Source organism: Ischnura elegans, chromosome 4, assembly GCF_921293095.1.
Source record: "Ischnura elegans chromosome 4, ioIscEleg1.1, whole genome shotgun sequence".
Lineage (NCBI taxonomy): Eukaryota > Metazoa > Arthropoda > Insecta > Odonata > Coenagrionidae > Ischnura > Ischnura elegans.
In genome coordinates this window covers 9,589,189-9,610,904 of record NC_060249.1, presented here as the reverse complement: position 1 = coordinate 9,610,904, position 21,716 = coordinate 9,589,189, and the positions used below count along the sequence as shown (strand labels likewise).

Here is a 21,716-nt window from a genome sequence, read left to right as displayed (position 1 = left end):
AAATATCTTTTGCGCCCCCCTTGAGTTTTTTCTGTATCCGTTACTGCGTTGTGGTCTCGGGCAGATTGGAGCGATGCACGCTACTTGGGAGCTCACGCCACCTGCACGAATGTGCACCAATTAAACCTTACGTGTGTTTTTCTTTATGATCGTCTGGAAAGTTTATGGCTATGCTGTTGCATGATGATGTTTGGTAACTCCCTATCAAACACACTAAAGGTGGCTCGCAGATTGTTACGTGGGTGTAGATCCCTCCATACGCTACAATATAAATTTGTACAGGACAATGTAACAGCTGGCTAGTCACACAATCACTTAATGATTCAACCTTTAGGTTAATTTGTTCAGGTGAGAGCAGTGGCGGATCGATGGGGGAGGCTATCCCCTTGAATATCCAATTTACACTAGACGAGCGTGATGCGCCCGCTCCCAGCGGGCTTCCCCCGCTCTTTTCAATGAGGGTCCACAGAGGGATAGGCGCGTTTCTAATTTTAAAATGTAGAAAAAAAGGCAGGGTCTTATGTACAAATTTAATTGGAATTTTCATGTACAAATTGAGGTCAGAGGACCTCTTTAAACACAAAATTGGAAGTAATTACACTATCCTATGTTAAACGCACATAAGGACTCATACTTACGTATCAACAGGAGACTTGAATGTGGAATCAGCCGCATTTTGATAAAAGTCATTTAAAGAATGCGAGATATTGTTGAAAATGAACAAATGTATCAGTTTGTGCGCCGTTAACGTCAGAAATATTTACCGGTTTTTGTTTTTTTGTTTTTTTTTTATTATTTAAAAACCAATTTTAGGAAACAATAGCAATATTTAGGAAGTAAGATATGCCGTCGCATGTTCTCTGATAAATTCTGTGCATTTTGGTACCTCATTTGTGGAGTTTGGTTGCGTATCAGTTGAGAAAAAGGTATCTATACAGTAGAAATAATATAGAAGATAGAATGGTAATTTCTCCGATCCCCACTACTGGTGGAATTTAAACCCCCTCTTAGCCCCCCCCCCCCTTGTCCCCATCCTGGATCCACCACTGGGTGAGAATAGAGCTCATTACGTAATCTAAAGGCGTATGAATTTTACTCATTCAGGGTGTGGACGGGGTACTACCCTTCCCTGGGCTATGGCCAAGGGTATACCTATGTGGCCTTTCATTACTGGTCAGGGATTCCGCTGACGGTGTCTCCAAAGGCTTCACCCGGATTTTAATCGTGGACCCTTCGATTACTAATCAAATGCCCGACATCGCTCGACTCACATAAAAAGCTGAAATGGCCACACTAGCTTAACAACATTACTACGTGTAGCCAAGTTAAGCTCCTTGCCTCTCGCCTTAAGGAGTATCTCTCTTATTCCGGACCTCACGTATGGGAACTATGGGCGTGATTTGCGAGGGCGAGAGTCGATAATTAATATTTGTGGTAAGAATCTAAGGAAGTACGAAATAAAGGTGAAATGAGATCGCTACTTGGTTGCTGCAAGGCCTCACTAGTAGCATGCGTGTGGTACCCTGATGAATTGGGACTGGAGGCGTCAATAACAAGAGTTACATATACAATCTAGGAGGAGCTATACCAATCGCTCGATGAAAATACATCGTTTTCAGCCAGTCTTGAAAATGTTCTCCGTGAGTAAGCTTAGGAATCATTTAAAGTCATTGCTATTCGAAATAGGGAGCGTGGAAGTCTTAATGGGAAGAGCATTGGTCTGCTGATCGAGGCAGTGGCGTAGCCAGTGGGGATTCGACCCCCCCCCCCCCCGAAATATGAAAACAATTATTTTCCTTCATAAAATAAAACTAAATATTAAATAAATCATGAATTAACAAAATATTTTTAATGAAGTTTTTTCGATTATTAAAAGTGTTTAAATTAGTTTAAAACCCATTGCTTAGCACCCCGTTTTTTTTTATTCTCCCCCCCAGTTTTAGACCACCCCCGAACAAAATTCCTGGCTATGCCACTGGATCGAGGGGCCCTGGGTTCAAATTCCGGGTGAAGCCTTTGTATGCCCCCAAATCAAAATCCTGGAAGTGCGAGGTGGCCCAGGGATAGGAACGAAGCCCCCCCCCCTGAATTTGATATGTTCACACACCCGTGGCCTTGTCCGGGGTGAGCTCTACCCTCACATATGTAAACCAATCTTCTGGTTGACTCACTGAATTAGTGAGCGATTATTCGTAATCTTGTGACACAAGATTCTAACGGAAATATGACGAAGTAAATCCCAAATCATCATCAATCGCAGCAAATCCTTTCTGCCAAGAATAATCTTACTTCCTATCCTGATCCCTATGAAACACTTGAAGGATTTCAATCCGGAATTGTGAGGTGAAGAGAGGAAAGCTTATCCTGGTGGTGGGGGAAGAGTGTCTTTCCAGTCTGAATCGACACTTGACCCGCTCAAATCTAGCGGTATTATAAGGTATCAGATGCTAGTATATTTTTAGCACAATTCTTAAAATTTTCGTAAATATTTCCTCCAATATGTGAGAATCAAACACCATTGGGTATGCATTGAAAAATATCTTGACCAAAATTTTGCATTTTTAAGTCATGTTTACCGCGAATAGAGCCGGAAAATGGATAATTTTAAATTTACTTGATTGATATCCGTAAAAATAATATTTTTGGAGAAAACATAAATTTCCGCATATTCGTGACAAACAAAATTTTTAAAAAAATCTCCTTAACTATTGAGGATGTAAGTTTTAAATTAGGACATAAAGACTGCGAATCTGATGTATATTAAATAATAAGGAAATCAATACATCTACATAATTCCTTAGAGAGCCACCTCTAGGGTGTTTGGCAGGGGGCGATCAATCACCAGGACGCAGCATGTAAGAGGATCCTTACATGTACCTACACTACACGGTCATAAAAGTATTAGACATAATAATAAAAAAATACATGCTGAGCCATGCAAAGCCAATTCTTGCTAAATGGTTAGTAACCTTGTAGTAAATCCGTGCAAGGTTAGAAAAATGGAAAAAGATAAACAATCAATGAGTTCTAGCGAATGACGCCGTTAATTTCATTAATCCTCAAATTTAAGAAATCTTAAAAATGAAATAAAGGTAACTTTGCCCGATCCCCATATTTTCTTCCAGTGCCATCATTTTTTGCTATAAAAGGGCTCTTTTTGGGGCCTTCCAGAGCCCCGAGGCCGATGTAATACAGCCTATGTGTGAATCGGTTATTGCAAGTATCTCCATGCCAAATTTCGTTTCAATTGCTTCAGTAGTTTTGGAGTGATAGAGTAACAGTCAGACATACAGGCAGACAACACTGTTTCTATGCCATAGTAGATTAGCGGCTGCGCGCGCTAAATTTGAATGCCAAACCAAGATGATTCAATTTCAGTCTCTCTGCACCTCTGTCCTAGGAGCCTAATTTCAGGCCCCCTATCCACCCCACCTTCATGTGTGAAACTTGCGGTCATTGCGTTCCTCCTTCTTCCTAGGGGGGGGGGGTATGTTCGACTCTGTTTGTAATTATTGCGATCGTTTCTCATTCCGAACGGTTGATTCCGAATGGTTTGTAACGCGATCGAATCTGTTAGGTTTGAAGATAGTCCTTCCGACAACTATAAGAGCGCTCGCAGTACATCTATGGGGGGGGGGATATTCAAGCTCAACAAATTCCGATTGTGTTTCAACCATTCGGAATCAACCGTTCGGAATGAGAAACGATCGGAATATTTCCGAAAGGCTTCCAGCAAACCCTCCGCCATCGGATACATAAACAGATGCCACCAAAACGCAAAAATTACGAAGGAAATTCCGTAAAATGATGAAGTCCTGATATCTAAAAATATAAACTAGACCATTGCCACGACAGCAAAAATTCTGAATGCGACCGATAATCGTGCTATAATTGAAATAATATAATAATTAATGTGGAAATTAGCAACGAATGTCTTTGATAGGCCAACATGATGATTGAATACGAGAATAAAGATATTGGGTATGTTTTTATTATTCTTCTTTTTGATCCGAAGTCCCATTCGAATGGATTTCAAATTTGAAAATCTCGCAGGATGCAAAAAGAAAAACATGCAATGAGAAGTGAGGCCATTAATATTATTATTGGAGAAACAGCTGCTATTCCTGTTAGTACCAATATTTGCAGCGGTGTAAAATTTGTCAATCTAAAAAAATGATAATCCTAGTTTCCTCCTCCCCTTCCGAAATGAGCAGCTAATTTCGCCCCTGGCCAAGATCATTCGGTTTCTTGGTCGAAAAGACGTCAGAATATTTCCGAAATGCACAGAACCAAGGGTAAATCTTATTTCATGGCCATTATGACATCATTTGACTTGGGATTACGACAGGCGCCGCTAACTGTTTTATTGCTAACTCAGCAAATTTCCGAAGTGCTCACCGTTGAATGTCCGTAATGACATCGTCTTAAAAATTTTATCGCCCCGCTACGTGATGTCATGATAACGGAAACGGGCACCACGAAAAATGTGAGACGAAAGAAAAAGTATGGAATCAACGAAAAGGTTGTCTATTTTGCTGAAAAATGAGGAAACTTGACCGAAATGTTTTAGAAAAGAAAAATTCTTTTCATTGATTCATTGCAAGTCTATAGACCTCACTATCGAGGCATGTCAAAGTATCATCTTTAGCTCTTTTTTCACAACGCAAAACTAAAGTAGAGAGCACGAAACAGGTGCATAAAACATTTTTCGAAAACTAAAGTGTTCTTCAAGTATTGCCACATTCCGAATATGACGGTGAAGAATCGTATCACCTAGTTTTTACACAATTCGCAACCATGTGCAATTAATAAAATCTACATATCTACGTATACATAAAACACCGCAAGCATCCTAAAAGGTGTGTGGCAGGGGGTGTTAGGACACCAGCCATATACACATAAAAAAATGAAGTGCTCTAACGAAGTTGGGACTAGCGTTCATTAAAGTCCTTTATGGTTCGGGGAAAACACGAATTCCCACATCTATCCGTTCGGCAAAACATCTCTCTTAATTTATCGCTTCTATCGGACCTGGTATTATAGTGTGGTTCTAATATTATGTTCTCTGTGTCGCTCCTAAAGATACCCATTCTCAATTGTTCAAGCAATCTAAGTAAGCCTAACGCACAGCCTCCGAGTCTCAAGCGGCTCCCAGCCTAATTCGCCAAACATCGGAGTAACGCTGTCTGTACGCACGTAGCGGTTTTTGACGAATCGCGCAGCCTTCCTTTGTATTTTGTTCAGTTCGCGGATTAAGTCTTTCTACACCGGATCCCATACGCTCGCTGCATATTCAAGGTGCGGTCTGACGAGGGTGAAATAGCACCTTTCTTTTACTTTCTCATCCGAAAATTTTCCCACAATACGGTTGACGAATCCTAATTTCTTCCGGGCTATTCCGAAAATATTCCTAATATGTGTTCCCCACGAGAGGTTCGATAACAATGCCATGCATAAATATTATGCTATGCCTTTATTTCTCTTCTATATTTTTTGTTATACCTATAGTGTTCTAGAAGAATAAAGATCTCTTCGTGTGACTCTTTACTTCCCTCTCCCCTCCTTTTGTCCTCCTCGATCACTACGACACCTATTGAAATCTCTTGGATTCCAAATGATGTTTTCGATCCTTTCTCACACCATTTTTCGGTCATCTTTTTACTATCGAACACCATCAAAAATGGAACTAGGTTTAGCATTGTTGGCAACAATACATTGAGTTTTACGCAGCTGTAAAAATTCTGCTAACGAAGAGAACCCAGTCATCATCCACCGCCGGGATGCACGATCAGCTGAGATTCCGAAAAGAAAAACCACTGTTTTTAAGTTGCGAGGGAAATATTTTGCCGATTCGCTTAATTTTAAATGAGCATAAAACAGCGCAAATGAATAAAGAATTCTTTTTCTCCTTATCTTGACCTCGTTTAATTGATGTTAAAATATTTCTTGGAGCGTAGGTCAACGTATGTTATGCAAAAAAGTTTTAGCCAACGTTTCTGTTTATTTAAAACCATCATCAGGGCTATGAAAGAAAAAACATAAGAACAATATAAAATACAAAGATAACAAAGATATACCTACAATATGTTTACATAAATAAATGTTACGATAGCGTTTTTTACAATAATATAATTTAAAAAATATATACATATATAAGAACAGAATACACAAAAAATGTTGACATTATTTCAAAATAATTGATTGTCATAATTCGTAACATTTATTTTTGTAAAAATATTGTAGGTATATCTTTGTATTTTATAATGTTCTTATGTTTTTCTTTCATAGCCCTGATGATAGTTTAAAATAAACAGAAACGTTGGCTAAAACGTTTTTGCATAACATACGTTGACCTACACTCCAAGAACTATTTTAGCATAAACAATTCTTGGTTGAGGAACGTACCTAATAAAAATGATGAATGAGGTTCGCTAAGATCCAGAAATCTTTGTTTAACTAAAATCGAAGTGATCTTCACGTACGCAAACAGCTGATTTTGGATGCATGATGAGCATTCGTCGGCACTTTTTCAACCAACCCAATCTTGGGGGACCGTGTGAAAATAATTTTTTGGAGCATTTCATGTCGTTTTGCTTTCCTTTGGCAAAATGCAATGCTCTTGAAGCTACACTTGGACATCGCTTCAAACGAATATTTGCGAAAACAAAAATACGGCGTAATAACCGCAGTATCTCAACCGTAAACTTCCGTAAAACGCCCGATCAAGATGGTTACGAACAACACAATTACGTGAGCTGACACCATTCAAAATACAATGGTGCAAATTACGTTTTTATTATATGCCAATTAAAAGCTATTTTAAATGCTCACAATAAAAAATACATGATTTTATTGCCAAAACATTTAGCTTAATGTGCAGTTCAAAAACTTCTTTACTTAGGTAGGTGTTCAGGGACCAATTCATAAGATAATATAGATAATATTCGGTAGATGGAAGGGAAAAATATAGGTTGACCAGATGTGGAAAAAGTGTTGAAAATATAATCGGCCTCAAATACGATTGCACTGTCAAATTTGTAATCAATTAAGATTACACTTATTACTGTACCTGGAAAAACTGCCTTTCAATCGGCATGCGTGGAATTAAAATTTTCACTTTTCATTACGATCATGTTACGATAACTCGCACGAGATTTGGAGTATATTACAAGCAAAAATTCCTTTACAAAATTTAATCGTTAACAGAAATTAGATTATATTTACCTCGCTATATCACAGCACTTTTTTCGACGAAAAAACTCTGCCTCATTTGGCCAATTTCTCATTCATTAAAAAATAAGTAAAATGCCACCGTCGACCACCACTTTTCATGAGTTGGTGACCTCATTAGAGTTTCGGCTCATTAATCTGTTCAAAGGGAATCGCTCAATGAAGGAATCCCTGAGGAAGATGTAAATAACAACGAAACATGCGAGGCGAATGCGCGAGGCCTAACAGCAGCTGAGACGCGGTGACCCGCTTGAAAGGAGTCGGTGATGTCATCAACTTATCTGCGAAAGGGTTAATGAATTTCTAGATGAGTGGGAGACAGGTCAAAAAACTAAAAAATACAGCTCTCTTCTTATTTTTAAAATAGCGCCACATTCAGTAGTAAAAAAGAACTATTGAAGCGACCCATTTTGAAGGAAAAGCAGGGAATGCATTTCAATTTTTCTAAATTCTGAAGTATTTGGGTGAAAAACTTGGTGGCCAGATTGCGTGTGCATTTGGTAGCCTAAATCGCTGGGGCTTTCCCATTCCCACCCTCACTCCAATAGGGCAGTTTCCTTTTATTTTTTTATTGCCTAATTCGAAAGATTGTTACTCCTAGAGTACATATTGCACGCTTTTAGATTTTTAAATGACAATTTCTATTTTTCGCGATCAAATGAAAAGTGAAAATTTTCAAGCGCGCGAAAATGCGACGGCTAAGTATGAATGCTGGGAAAAGCCCATGTGACATCATTCTGGTTCCCACAGCCTCCACGTGAAGTGACCTTGGGGCGAGGATATGTGCGCCGCTGGGATGCAGGCTGCTAGCAGGTAGCAGAGTACCCTGCTAGTAGATTGCGCTTGGCTTCAATAAGGATTATTAATACCCTACCAAATGAAGGAAACTTTCCGACCATAGATAGTTTTAATAGGTGATTATTAAGACATGTTTCCCTGATCTCTGTGCCTCATGCATGCATTGGTAATCTCAGACGATGTAAAACTCCTATCTACTCGTATAGAAACTAGGTCCCTGTGACGTCAAGTGGAGTAATATCGCATGGGCGCCAATCTGGCCTTTTTCAAATGCGGATAAAATTGACCATTGTCATTCGTCTGGACTGGGATTTCCAAAACCAAATAATTTGTATATTATGAATACACTAATGGTGGGTAACGAATCGCAATCAATGCCTTTCGTTTTCTGTGATGAAGGAAACTACCCTATTGATTCCAGGGGCATATTAAGGTCATTGTTTTGGGGGGTTTTCAATACTTTCTGCAGTGCCTTGGTGATATGCAATAAACCTCAGCTATAATGCGCCTGAGGCCTAATATGTGTAGACAAGTCGGTCCCTGCAGTTTATCAGTTATTTTTAAACCATGTTTGTTAAGCTGAAATAAAAACTCTCTACTAAAAGGATAGAAAAACCAAAGGGATATAAAAACAAAACTCCTTAACATTCTTAACCCAATCCCATAACCTATAATTTTATTTGAATCTACTCGCAGAGTTATTCGTTGGCAACTCTTTAAAAATGTAAGCAAGGCAAGATTTATTTGAACATCAAGGTTGGAGACCTAAAAGCAACTCCAGAAAAACAACACTCCAAAACACTTGCCTCATTCAATAATAATGCAGGGAACAAATATTGTAGAAAGAAATGCAAATAATACACTGCAAGAGCACTAAATAAAGGGGGGTGGGGAGCGTGGCCGCACTTACTGCTGCCCCCCCTTAATCTGCCACTTTATAGTGCTGGTCTATTCTCAAGTAGTCGCCTGCTATTCTACAAGTGTTATTACACTACTGATTTATTCCCATTTAGGATTCATTCTCTTTTGTCACCTCCACTAAAAAGTAGGGATGGAAGGAACTAATGCGTAAGAAATAAAATTACCCAGTGACCAGTATGTTTTGAAACTTTGGTACAAATGTGACTACGTCATGCTAAAATCATGTGAAAACTATAAAATATGGTGATTTTCTTCATCTTTTTGTCTTTCTTTGCAGTGTACGCTGGACTCGTGGTGCTGCTCCTAGGCATTGGAGTTGAAGCGCAAAATCCAGGGACTGATTCCATCAACAGTTTTTCATCAAAATTACTACTGGTATTTTGCTTTTAGTTATTTCAGATTGTAATTAAGGGCTAATATAATTACAATGCCATCTTAAAATATAGATTTTTAACACTGGCACCTATAAAATTAAGCCACAACATTATTACATTTTATCAATGCTTTCTTGTACATGGTGAGGCTGATTGCGTAGCCCTGTACAACTTAATTGAAATTACCCAGGTTTTGAGGTTAGACTTTGTCTTCAAGTAAATCTTCTATAGTTTCAACACTTCTCATGTACTATCACTTAAGAAGGTGTATACCACCAAAGGAAAAAGGTTTGAATTTGGTTACAACAACTAAGTCATTAAAAATTCTTAAATTTAATTATCATGAACGTTAATTATTTCCTTGCATCAGTACCTGTAAGTCTAGCTCTCAAATTTTAGCTTTAAATATAGGTGATTTTTCGAGAATCTCTGTGACTTTCTAAAATCAATTTGGAGGCTCCAATTCTGCTAAAAAGATCTGTTTCTACCATTTTGCCACAGAATAGAATGGCAAAATGTCCTCCACACATGACCCCAATGTAAATGTACTGTTCTCTGAACTGCTTTACAAACACAATCCTGCGAGACTTAGTTCAGTGAACACGGTAAAGGTGAAAATGGGGCTTAAGGACTCGGGGCAGCTAAACAGGGATTTCTCTCTTTCACTCCCATTCCAAGTCATGTTTCCTGATTCCTACTTACGCTCCTTAAATCAAAGCAATCCGCCACCACCTCAAAGGCACAAGAGATTAAAATTGTTTGCCGTATTTTAGAGGGGATATGCTAAATATTTTGCTTGGGTTCAAGCCCCTATTCTTCCCCATTTGCCATAGCCATGGTCACCTCCACCCTTTGATAGTGCTTCATGCCACCAAGTAAGCATGCAGCCAGAAATTTGCTTTGGGAGTGCCTGCGTGATATGTGGGTTGACTACATTGGTAATTTTATCATATTTTTTTCCATATCCATGCATCAGAAAATTGGAAATTTTTATGAAATGAGCTATGATTTCATTTGCGTCATGCTACAAATCATAATCATTGTTGGTTTCATCAAAACGGCCATGGTTATTATGGCTTTGTCCCTAAGGATTTTTTTCCTAAAATCTACCTCTGATTATATTAAAAAATAAAGCAAACACCAGGCCACTGGCAGTTATGTTAAATATTAATTCAATTTTGAGAAGAGTTTGGATCTGAGAGACTGATCCCAGTTCACTACATTTTAACGGAAAGGCAGAGGATTAGTGACCCTGGGCTAGTTGTCTCCCAAGGGATTGTATGGTGGTCAGTATATCTACTAGGTAAAAACTGTTGACGGGGCTGCTGAAGCCTGCCACACCCCCTTCTGGCCACACGCTTACCAGCAAGAGAGTTTAAAGCAAAACTTGGGTGTGCCACGGCAGAAAAAAAACATGGATTCATTAAAAAGCCTGATTTGTATATCATGATTAAATTCATAATTCTTAAATAAGTAATAGTAGCATATCAGATTTAATTGAGAAAATGTTTTGTACCAAAACATAAAATTAAAACACTCAGCAACTATACTTAACAGGGTTTCATCTCTTAGTCCCACAATCAATCTTAATACCAGTTTGACGGAGTCTTAATTTATGTTTTGAGTTTTGTTTGTTACGCGTGTTCTAAAATTGCCTTATACTGTGATAATATTTTTTTACAGGACACACTCAAAAATGAAAATGGAAATTTTGTTGTCTCACCGTTATCGGTGAGCACACTCCTGGCCATGCTTGAAGTTGGCTCCCAAGGAGAAACTAATCAACAGCTGAAGAGGACTCTGGAATACCCTCCCCACTTGGCCAGATACGGAGAGCAGCTTTACACTGCGGTTATTCGAGACCTGAAACAAAGGGTATGACCATAGGTGCCGACTCAATGGGGCCTGAGGGGGCCCGAGCCCCCTCAATAATTGGTTTGGGGGGGCGGAGCCCCCCCAATAATTCAAGAAATTAATTAAGTTATATTATGCTTTGTAAAATCACAAAAATATGTTAGTATTTTTATTTTCCTTGTTTGACGATAGTTACCTTTTAAAATACATTCAGTAATGATATAAAACAAATAATTATTACGATAGTAAACAGCTTAACTGAATAAAGTGGTGTGAATCATGATAGTGTTTCGGGGCTGCGACACACTTTGAATTTTTCCCGGTGCGTGAACCTTCGGGTACAAACTGGCGGGTCAAGAGGGATGTAAGGAGCCTCCCGGTTGATTTAAATGGAAGAATGACTTATTTTTGCTCCAATAATGATCACAAATTGGCCAAATACAGCATAAACCCTACTGAAACCGGCAAGATAATAATGGGAGAGTTGTGGTGTTTTGGACCCTTTGTATTACCGTAGTTACTCACACATAAGATGGCTTTGAAAAAAGAACAATATAGGATTTTAGAGAAAAAAATAAGAAATTAGACCTCCTTGCTCCTATTAAGTATTATGGATGACGTTTTGAGGGAGAGTGGGGGTTAGGATTGTCTTACATGGTCTTACGTAATGAGGGTCTGGAACCATATTACGTAAAATCTTGTCCGTATTGTAACATTGTATTGCTCTTCAATAAAACTTGCAGCTTTTAGTGAACAGAGGGGAAACAAATTTTGTTAACTCAACTGAGTTTTTCAAAAATGACCTCGACATTGAGAGATTGCGCTTACACTTGCATATGTTAGCCGATATCGCTAATAAAAAACAAATGAAAAACATGCGTAACGTAAGAAAGTACATTACACAAAGGCCTGCAGTTGGAGAAATGTTATGCGAAGTAGTGAAGTGCATTAAGTTTCTCCAAGTAGTTCCAACAATGACAGCGATAGCAGAACGGTCATTTAGCGCCCTTAGACGTCTGAAATCATATACAGTAGAATCCTGATTTAAGGTTTTTCAGGGGGGACAAAATTTAAAACACTAAATGCGGAAAAACACTAAATGAGGACCTGCCATTTTTTTCAGGTTTTAGAGTCTGTAATGATTGGAATGGCTTTTTATGAATAAAAAATATTCTTTTAAGTAACTAAAAGGTGCTGAATGCAGCAAAAAATTCTTTAATGAAATGTTCTCTGCACTATGAAGGTTGGATAATACTTTTCAGGAATCAGCTAAAAAAATGGGTTGTAAAAATAAGTATTGAGAGGATGACAATTATTTTAATGAAATATTTTAAGAAAATTCTAATTAACATCAACTTAAAAGCATTCCCACACAGATTATTATTATGGACATTAGTGATTCCATTTTTATGCATATTTCAGTGGTCTCAATGAAATTTAGAATTTTTTCTGTAAAAGTGACATGTAGGTGACTATAGCATTTCTAATATAATAAAAAAAGGTGTAAGTAGGTACTCGAAAAATCATGAGGAGTGAGTGAAATAAAGGGACAGCAGAAGATCGCTAATCCCGAATTCTCAACTACCGAATATCTAGTAAAAGGGAGGTTTTCTGGAATTTTGCCAACTTAACGTTTTCTGTTGCCTCGGCGAAACAAGGGATTTATGAGCCTTTAAAAAGCCTCTCATGCGCACATTTTGTATTTCGAGGTCATCCAAAAAAGTAGAATCTTATTTTAGTATGCGTACAAGTCGATGGTGATTCAACACGATGATAACACCAGATTCGTTGTCATATATCCGCGGCCTTATGCAGGTCGAATGGAGCCGGGAGAAGTTGCTTACGCGGCGCGCTGATCACCTTGACTCCGACTCGCCTTGTTTCTCGGCAGCTTTTAATAAAATTTGGTTGGACCTTGAATAACGATTAGCTAAACTCTGTTAAGTGAAAAGGTTTAATCTTCAACAGAACTGGATTTCATCCGAAAAATTGTCAGTGCCTCTGGAGTTTGGCAATTTCGTCAGGGTTATGACGTCGAAGTCAACCACCAAGGGATACCTGCCGGATTTTCGTATTTTTCCGCGCTCATCTATTCTACCGTGAGTATGCGGTGATTTTTTTCCAGCATGAGCGATTTATTTAGTCATGGACCGTGATAGTTCGTCAAAACTCTGATTGTCATTCTCTTTTGACATTAATTAGCACCAGATAAATATTTTTGAATCGACAGCGATATCAACCAGCCGCATGTCGATAAATTGGCTCCGGGATATCTAAATTACGATGTAAAATAATGTTGTTCCGTAGGGAAAGAATGCTCTCACTCACGGTCATGACAGGGGAAACACTTCCTCTGTTCCTCCGTGGAAACTGACCTTGGAATGGATTATAGAAAGAATCTTCTAGTGAACTGCGCAATTGATATTGGGCCTCCTCTTTTGAGCAGAGAAAGTAGCCGACTGAAAAAATATTGGGCTAATAATCGACTGCCCGTAGGGAGTAGAGATGAAAGGGGCTTAAGCCATCAATTGAAAACATAACGAGAAAACCATTATTGTAGCGGCCCTCGGAGGATAACTCGTGTCATCAGTCGTCACGTATCATCGAAGTCAAGTTCAAGAAGTGAAGGATAAGGTAGTTCGAGGTTATTAAGGGATGACTTTGCTCCATTAGATCGGATCTGATACAAAAAGTGCCGGGTGTTTGGATCAGAAGGGGAGCGAAACGTTACGAGAAGACAAATCACCCAACTTGCGAGTTGAAGGTCGCAGCGCTGCGCTCGCGGAAGAAAGCAGTTGAAGACGCGTTCCCCGGTAGATTCTAGCGACTCTTGGTAAACTTTCATGAGACTGTTCTTGTTGATGAGCATAAATTCGAAGATTTGGATGAACCGTCATGAAAAAAACGTTAAATCGGGCAAAAAAATCTTGAGCGGGACAAATTTTTACGACCATAAATGCGGAAAAATGCAAAATGCGGAAACGCTAAATACGGATAATTTTTACATTGTCCTAATAGGGAATGAATCGGGACCCGAAATAATGAACGCTAAATGCGGAAAAATGTTAAATGCGAAGACCTTAAATCCGGATCCGACTGTATTCGATCAACAATGGGACAGAAGCGATTGAACAACTTGGCTGTTCTTCATGCCCACCGTGATGTTTTGGATGAAATGGATATCCGACCAGTCATCAACGACTTCATATACAGTAATCCGGTCAGACGGTCGACATTTGCACCTTTCTAAAGACACTATTGCGCTAATAATGGTATTTATAGAAATATTAAAAATCTTTATAAAACAGATAAATACATACAGAATGTTACATTTTCATTTTCAAAATGTTAGTGATAGGTCAGTACTGTATTTGTATATTATGATTACATCTATATTTCGTACTATAGCACTGTATTATTTATTTTCAAGGACTTCAGTATTTTTAGAGTGTAAGACCCAATTAAAACCCGCTATTTACATACTTGTTGACTGAAAGTATCAGGCGTATTTTATAAGCTTTGCTAATTGTATTAAAGGATTAACGTTTAGATATTGTTTTAATTAAATGAACTCGGAGTCTCAGTCAAAGTAAACTTAAATTAGCTACATCACTTATTAATCAAAGTGCTATTGCTTAGTACCAGCAATGTTTTATTCTTTTTTATGATAGTTTAGGATTTATTTCAATATAATTTTAGTTTGTTCAGAGCTATATATTCACTGCTCTGTAATAGTCTATGAGCGTAATTATAACTGTAAATGAAATGAGCTTTTTACCAAAATACTGTGCTGTTGATGTTTTGTTTCTTTTTCAAAGCCAAAAAATGTGTCAGGCTTGTAGGGTTTCCCGAAGTGTCGAGTTATAGAGAGTCGAGTTTTCTGGGTTCTAATGTTGATCATATGACCCCTCTAAAAGGCTTTAAAAAAACTTTAAAACTCACTATTTTTCATCTAAAATTTAGGATATTTCCCGGGGCAAGACCCGCGGTATGGGCCCCCCCAATATTTTTTCTAAGTCGGCGCCCCTGGGTATGACAACCATAAAATAACACAATATTTGAGTTGAAAATGCGTAACTATACATGTATAACTAACTTAAATAAAATTATAATCAATTCGCAACTTTAGAGACAAAACTTGAAGTCACAGGGGAGAATAATGATTAGTATGAAGCAGATTTTTTTGTGAATATTATAAACTCATGCCATTACCTATAACAGCGAGCTTGGTATTTCATTTTTATGTCTGTCTGAAACAGAAAAAAGTTTCCAGCTCAGACCCATACGGACTCAGCATAACTCAAGGGTTCAAATAAGTATTTTTGTTGGAAAGTCACTCAGAAAAAATGTGGAGACAAATGAGGAATTTGAGTATTGCAGTTGTGTGTGCAGTGAACAGGAAAGGCAAAGTCTGTGATTTATTCCTAGTCAAAGTGATGTTTTGTTCACTGGGATGTGATTTGCAGTTTTAAATGAGCCAATTCATAGGTATAACGATAAAGGGAATGCCAATCAAGACGTAGGGGTAATTTGTGATTTACAAAAATCGCTTGGGAGTCAAGAATGAGGAGGAGACAAAATCAAGCAATATTGGAAAGAGTGGAATGCAGGAATAATGATCTTTAAAATAAATTGGCATGGCAGCAAGAAATAACAGAATCTTCAATTGTAATCATAATACATATAGTTGCATAATTGTACAGAGACAGGAAAGGTCCCACAATGCTGCTAACTACACAGGAATACATGAATGGTTAAATGTGAAAGGTGAATGCAATTAAAGTCAACATGCGAGCTATTGACAAAGATTTTCATAGCAGATTTTAAGAATTAAAATTAAAATTTAGGGTGAACGAAGACAATTTTGGCCTCGTGTACTTAAAAAAAATAAAACTGTCGAAATGGTGGTCAAAATATGTAGTAAAAAAATAAAGTCCTGGTATTGACATGAATTTGTGTGAGCTATTTAAATTCACTTAGGTAATTTTTCTTCAGTTTGCTACTTCAGCTGGGTTGCCTTTTCAAAGGTCTGTACTTTTAAAACGGAGCTTGGTTTTCAATTCTATAGGTATAAGTACTGAGTAAAAGTCTTAAATGAATCATGGCTGACTATGGATATGTTTTCAATCAGTTGATGTAAAAATTGGCCTTTAACTAGTCTGTGACAAAAGGTTTTCAACAAATTTTCTGGACATGACACAACTTGGCAATTTTTATTTCAGAGAGGTGATTCCAAAAATACCCTGGAATTTGGAAGCCAAATGTATATAGCAAAAAATCTGGATCTCTTTCAAAGTTATGTAGACTACTTGGCCCAAAATTTCTTCACGGGAGCACAAAAACTAGATTTTCAGAATGGTGCAGCAACGGCAAAAACTATAAATGACTGGGTTTCGTCCGCCACGAGAGGGAAAATCAACAACTTAGTTCAGCCAGGTAACTGTATTACATATATCCATTTCATGCATGTCTTTAAAATTATGTTTTCAGTACATCATACTACTAAGTTATGTTCATCAATTACAATATATCGATGGATCAGTTCTAAGTAACTCAAAAATAGCAACTTTTCAGGAGAGCTAAAAAACAATTAATTTTTTTTTACTTGTTCACCGAAATTAAAAACCAAAAGTTCATAAAACTGAAAAAGAAGCATTCATTTGCAAAAAAAGAGTTGGTTTTTGCTTGTATTTTATTTTTTAACGTTATTACACTTTGTTTAAGATACCTGTCTCAAACTGGCCGAATTTGAGATACGTGTTGCTAGAAGTTAGCCATCGATATGTATGCACATATAATCCTTGTACCATTTGCCAAATGTGTATAAGTACTTTCATAAATTTAATCATTTATATATCATCAGCTTGGGTTATTTGACAATAGCCCTTTAGTGATTTCTTTTATCAAAACTTTTCATGGAATCATTCTCTCCCACTTCAGCGTCTATAACAAAAGACAGCAGACTCATTCTCACCAATGCAATCTACTTCCGAGGTCTGTGGGCAAAACGATTCAATGAAAATCGCACAACAGTTGAAGACTTTCTCATAGATCCGAACATTTCTGGAAGCAGGGTACATTCTGCAGCACCGAGTAAAATGAAGAAAGTTCACATGATGAAACAAATAAACCGATTTGTGGCTGGAAGCGATGCAAGCCTGCGAGCTAAATGGGTCCACATCCCGTTTGACGTGAGTATCATCGATATCACAGGAGGGTGTCGCCAATCTACCAATAGCAAATTAATTCCTGGTGGTCAAATTTCAAAGTGAAAATTAGCTTTTTTAATCATTATGTGAGGATTCATGCATACCCTTATTCCCAAAGACAGTAATAGTGGGGTGGGTACTCCCATATTTTTCTTACAATAGGGGGATAGGGGGGGAGGGGGCGGATATAGGGGGGGAGGGGGCACGTGTCCCCCCCTCTCCCCCCCCCAGACCCTTAAAAATATTTAAGAATTGTAATATGGTCCCATTATCATTGCGTTCGTTTTGTATTACGAGATATCCTTGTGCCCCCCCCCAGAACAAAATCCTGGATACGGCCTTGCTTGTGCCACCCTCAGAAAGAAATCCTGGATCCGCCCCTGAATGTACTTTCAAAATATAAAGTGTGATATACATATTTCCTAAATTTACTTCTGCATGCTTTCCCTCCAGAATTTCTCTAACAAGAGAATGTGATTCAAAATAGATGCTTCCAAACATTTCCTTTATAACAGAAAGAATACCAAAGGGAATCTATTGTCATCTAAATGGTCCACAAATCTGTCATAGATACAGTGCATGAAATCACAGTCTATACCTACGTATAATGTGATTTATTTTGCATATTAAAATTGAATGTGATATAGTATTCTATATATTACTCTGTATAAGCTAGCTACTTTGCTTATTTGCTGGCATGATTCCTTATGAATTAATTCACTTAAGTGTTCCCTGGGTTTTAAACTCTATACAATATTTTCTTTTCCAGAACAATGAATTTTCGATGGTGCTGGTCATGCCAACTGATGAGGATGGAATCAATGGACTCAGTAGACGTCTTACCAAAGAAAATGTCGACAGGATAATCAATGAAAAAGGTTTCAAGAATGTAGTCCTTGGATTGCCAAGATTTAAAATTTCAACTGACCTTCCATTGGTGGAATCATTGAAGAGGGTAAATTCTAGTTTCTATGCAATGTAATAAAATGTTCCCGAATACCTACCTAGGAAATATAGGGAAAAATTAAATCCCATATCACCCTTATCATATTAACTATTATCACCATCTGCTACTTATTTCAACATTAGCTACTACGTATCTGAACATTTAATTTATGGATAGACTCATGCGGAAGCTTTCACACTTGATATTGAAGATTCAGATGTCTAATAAAAGGAGTCCATATTATTACTTCAAGTTAAGGCTTAATATTCAAAGTGCATACATATTTCATGTTAAATTCTTTCTCTATCTTCTGCATATTTGAATATATTACAGTGCAACCTCGATATAACGACACCCCACGGTGCACTAATAAACACTCGCTATAGCGAATTGTCGCTTTACCGGAGGTGGAGCAAATAATAGCCAATATATCTGTTGCGAACAGATATACAGGAACAGGAGTGGTGCGGCGACAGATAAACATCTATCCGATAAACGCAAGCGTAAATCCAGGCGAAAGGCGATGTTTTTTTGCATCACTAAATTTCCTTACTCAAACAATGACTAACTATTCAAACAATTTATAAGCGGCGCACTAAATAAAAATCATGCAAAGCATTGTTTCGTCAATCATTATGCCATTGCACAACCGACGAAGCCATTTTTCTATGCACTTAATTAGTGCATTTACGTGATCATTCTGTTATTTTGGTATTTTCCACTGAAAATTCAAAAATTAACTGATAAAGCAGTATTGCGATATTGCAGTATTGCCTCAAATGTTTCCATTGGTGTAATATGTTCATTGTTTCTGTACGTTAAGCGGCAGTGAAGTGAAATAACGCATTACATTTGTTTCTACAGGCGAAAACGGTGGAAGGTTGTATAACGTTCCCACCTTGGAAGAATTGTTCTATCAGATAATGTAATATCTTCATCAGCTACGGTAAAAAGTTTGCTAAGCTTGAAAAATGATGTGATTAAAATTGCCGTTGTTGAAAAAAGGTTCTTTTTGAGTGTTACGCTTACGACGTATTTGAAATAATACACCGAGTTTACCACGGCACTGCAAATGAGAGTTAGTTGTTCTGTGAGTTCTTCCAGCTGCCATCAGGGGATGCTCGGCTAACCACGTGACAGAAGAGAGCGCCAGTGCAACTCCGACCACTGACGCGAATAGTTCACCCTTGTGAATCCGACACGAAGAATAAATACGTCCATCCGGACAATTCACGCTGAGTATCATTGCTTCGTACGTCCTACATCATCGCTAAGGCGCACTACCTACCTTTAGAGGCATCATTGCAAGAAATACCTCATGCCGCAAGGGTTTTGTCGGGGAGTTGGATGTAAAAAAGTTCCGTTTCGTCTATGTTATATGGCGCGGGGAATACTTCTAAAGATACTTATGATCGGAGTCCTTTCTTCCACGACTTCGGGTTTACACCGCAGGCATCACCAGCAATTATGAGGGGAGATAACACTTTGGTGCTTTGCATTAGTATAATCAACCTTCCGTACTCATAAAATTCTCGATTCGCAATCTATCTCTGAAATACTCCGCTTTAGGCTTAGGCTTAGCCCGTTTCTCAGAAGTTCCCGCAGATTTGAGTGGGCAAAACCACCCGAACAAAGTTCCTTATAGCTCTTCATCGTCTGCATTCCTTGGGCGCTTTTGTTTTTTCTTAATTGTGCAGAGCGAATAGGAGGATAAATTAATTTCGACACACTCATATTACTCCTTTATTTTTATTTTCTCGCTTAAACGTGTTTGGTGTTTTTTTCAAGCTATGGTGACTGCCATCAAATGCTTTCTATTCACGCAACTCACGGACGTGCGGGTATGCTGCCGACTGCTTTCTGCCGCCCGAGGAACAAAAGAAGATGAAGCATTCGGGAGTGCTAATGCCACAATATTTTCATCAAAATTAACTACTTATTTACCGAATGACAGCTTACCACATAAATTTGAGACTGAGCACTCCATTAACCTCATTTCTAACAGATCGCTAGCAATTACAGAGGTTAAGGAGTCTTGATGAAAGTCTTCCGGCGGTGAAACCCTCGCTATGGCGAGAGCAAACACCAGAAGGGTCTCGTAAAAACGAATTTTTTTAACATGCTTATTATAGGGTTAATTGACGGTGCATCGGCTATCACTCGTAATAGCGGGGTTGTCGCTATAGCCCGTACTCGCTTTAACGAGGTTCCACTGTACATAATAAAAATGCTCAATTACTTCTTAGATTAGATAATATGTATGTATACATATATATATCATCCTGGTCCAAAGTAACAAATCATTCATTTTTCAGCTGGGAATTAGAGACATATTCAGCCCATCCGCTGATTTGAGAAAGATATCAAATGACAGGCTATTTGTCAACCAAATACTCCACAAGGCACAAATTGAGGTCAATGAAGAAGGAAGTTCAGCAGCAGCTGCATCAGGTTGGTATTGGAATATTTGCATATTTGTCTGAAATTGTTTGATTTCCATTCAAGCAAGCTGATCAACAGTAGAATTGTGGCCATTAAGGAAACTTTTACCTTGCAGTTTGATTTGATGCTAATGCGTCAAAGGTATTTCACTTATTGATTTCATTTTTTTTTCAGCTGTATTAGTGAATACCCTCAGTCTGATTAACTCAGATGATCTCACCTTTTATGCCAATCAGCCGTTCATGTTCTTCCTGGTTAAGAATAATCCTGCCTATACTTTGTTCGTTGGACGAGTGACGGAACCATGAGTCACATGCAGTGCTGGATGAACCAGAAAAATCTATCTGACATCTTTGTATAAGTTTATCTCTTGACTGATAAACTTTTGGACTTTTAATATTAATATTTTATTTTCTAAATGCATCTTTCATTTCATCTCTGTATTTTTCATAAAAATTAAATAATTTAAAACAAAAGTAAGTTTATGCAATTTCTTTATTGAGAAAAAATATAAAATGAGCAGTCGAGAGGAAGTGATCGACACCTACCTATTACCCTGCAATGTTCCTAAAAGGTGTGTGGCAGGGGATGTTGGGATACCAGCCATTTACACATTAATGCAAATGCTCAAACACAGTGGCGCAGCAAGGGGAGGGGGGTTTTGGGGGATAAAACCCCCCCAGAGCTCTGAGAAATTTTTAAGTTTAATCCATTTTACTTAATTGGATTGATATTACTAATAGAATAGCGAAAGGATTAATAAAATATCCCTCAGAAAGCCATAAAACTCACCATTTTCAACTATGTATTTATATTATAATTCCGCAATTTACTAATCTCGTACATACCGCTTAGCCTGGTAGGTATACCAAACCCCCACACACCCCGGTATTAGTTGCACCTAAACCCCCCCAGCCTTCATTCCTAGCTGCAGCCCTGCTC

At 38.0% G+C, this 21,716-nt stretch overlaps 1 protein-coding gene across 1 annotated transcript in view; it reads left to right on the top strand.

The window, feature by feature from the left end:
* LOC124157052 (antichymotrypsin-2-like) overlaps nucleotides 1–21,098 on the top strand; it is a 33,545-nt gene extending 12,447 nt beyond the window's left edge. Inside the window, exons 2-8 of the mRNA XM_046531528.1 lie at nucleotides 9,227–9,324; nucleotides 11,007–11,198; nucleotides 16,400–16,613; nucleotides 17,118–17,368; nucleotides 18,156–18,341; nucleotides 20,648–20,783; nucleotides 20,949–21,098. Of these exons, the coding sequence (XP_046387484.1) occupies nucleotides 9,227–9,324; nucleotides 11,007–11,198; nucleotides 16,400–16,613; nucleotides 17,118–17,368; nucleotides 18,156–18,341; nucleotides 20,648–20,783; nucleotides 20,949–21,082 (1,211 nt within the window). The 3' untranslated portion in view covers nucleotides 21,083–21,098. The remainder of the gene's footprint in view (nucleotides 1–9,226; nucleotides 9,325–11,006; nucleotides 11,199–16,399; nucleotides 16,614–17,117; nucleotides 17,369–18,155; nucleotides 18,342–20,647; nucleotides 20,784–20,948) is intronic.
* The last annotated feature ends 618 nt before the right edge of the window (nucleotides 21,099–21,716 follow it).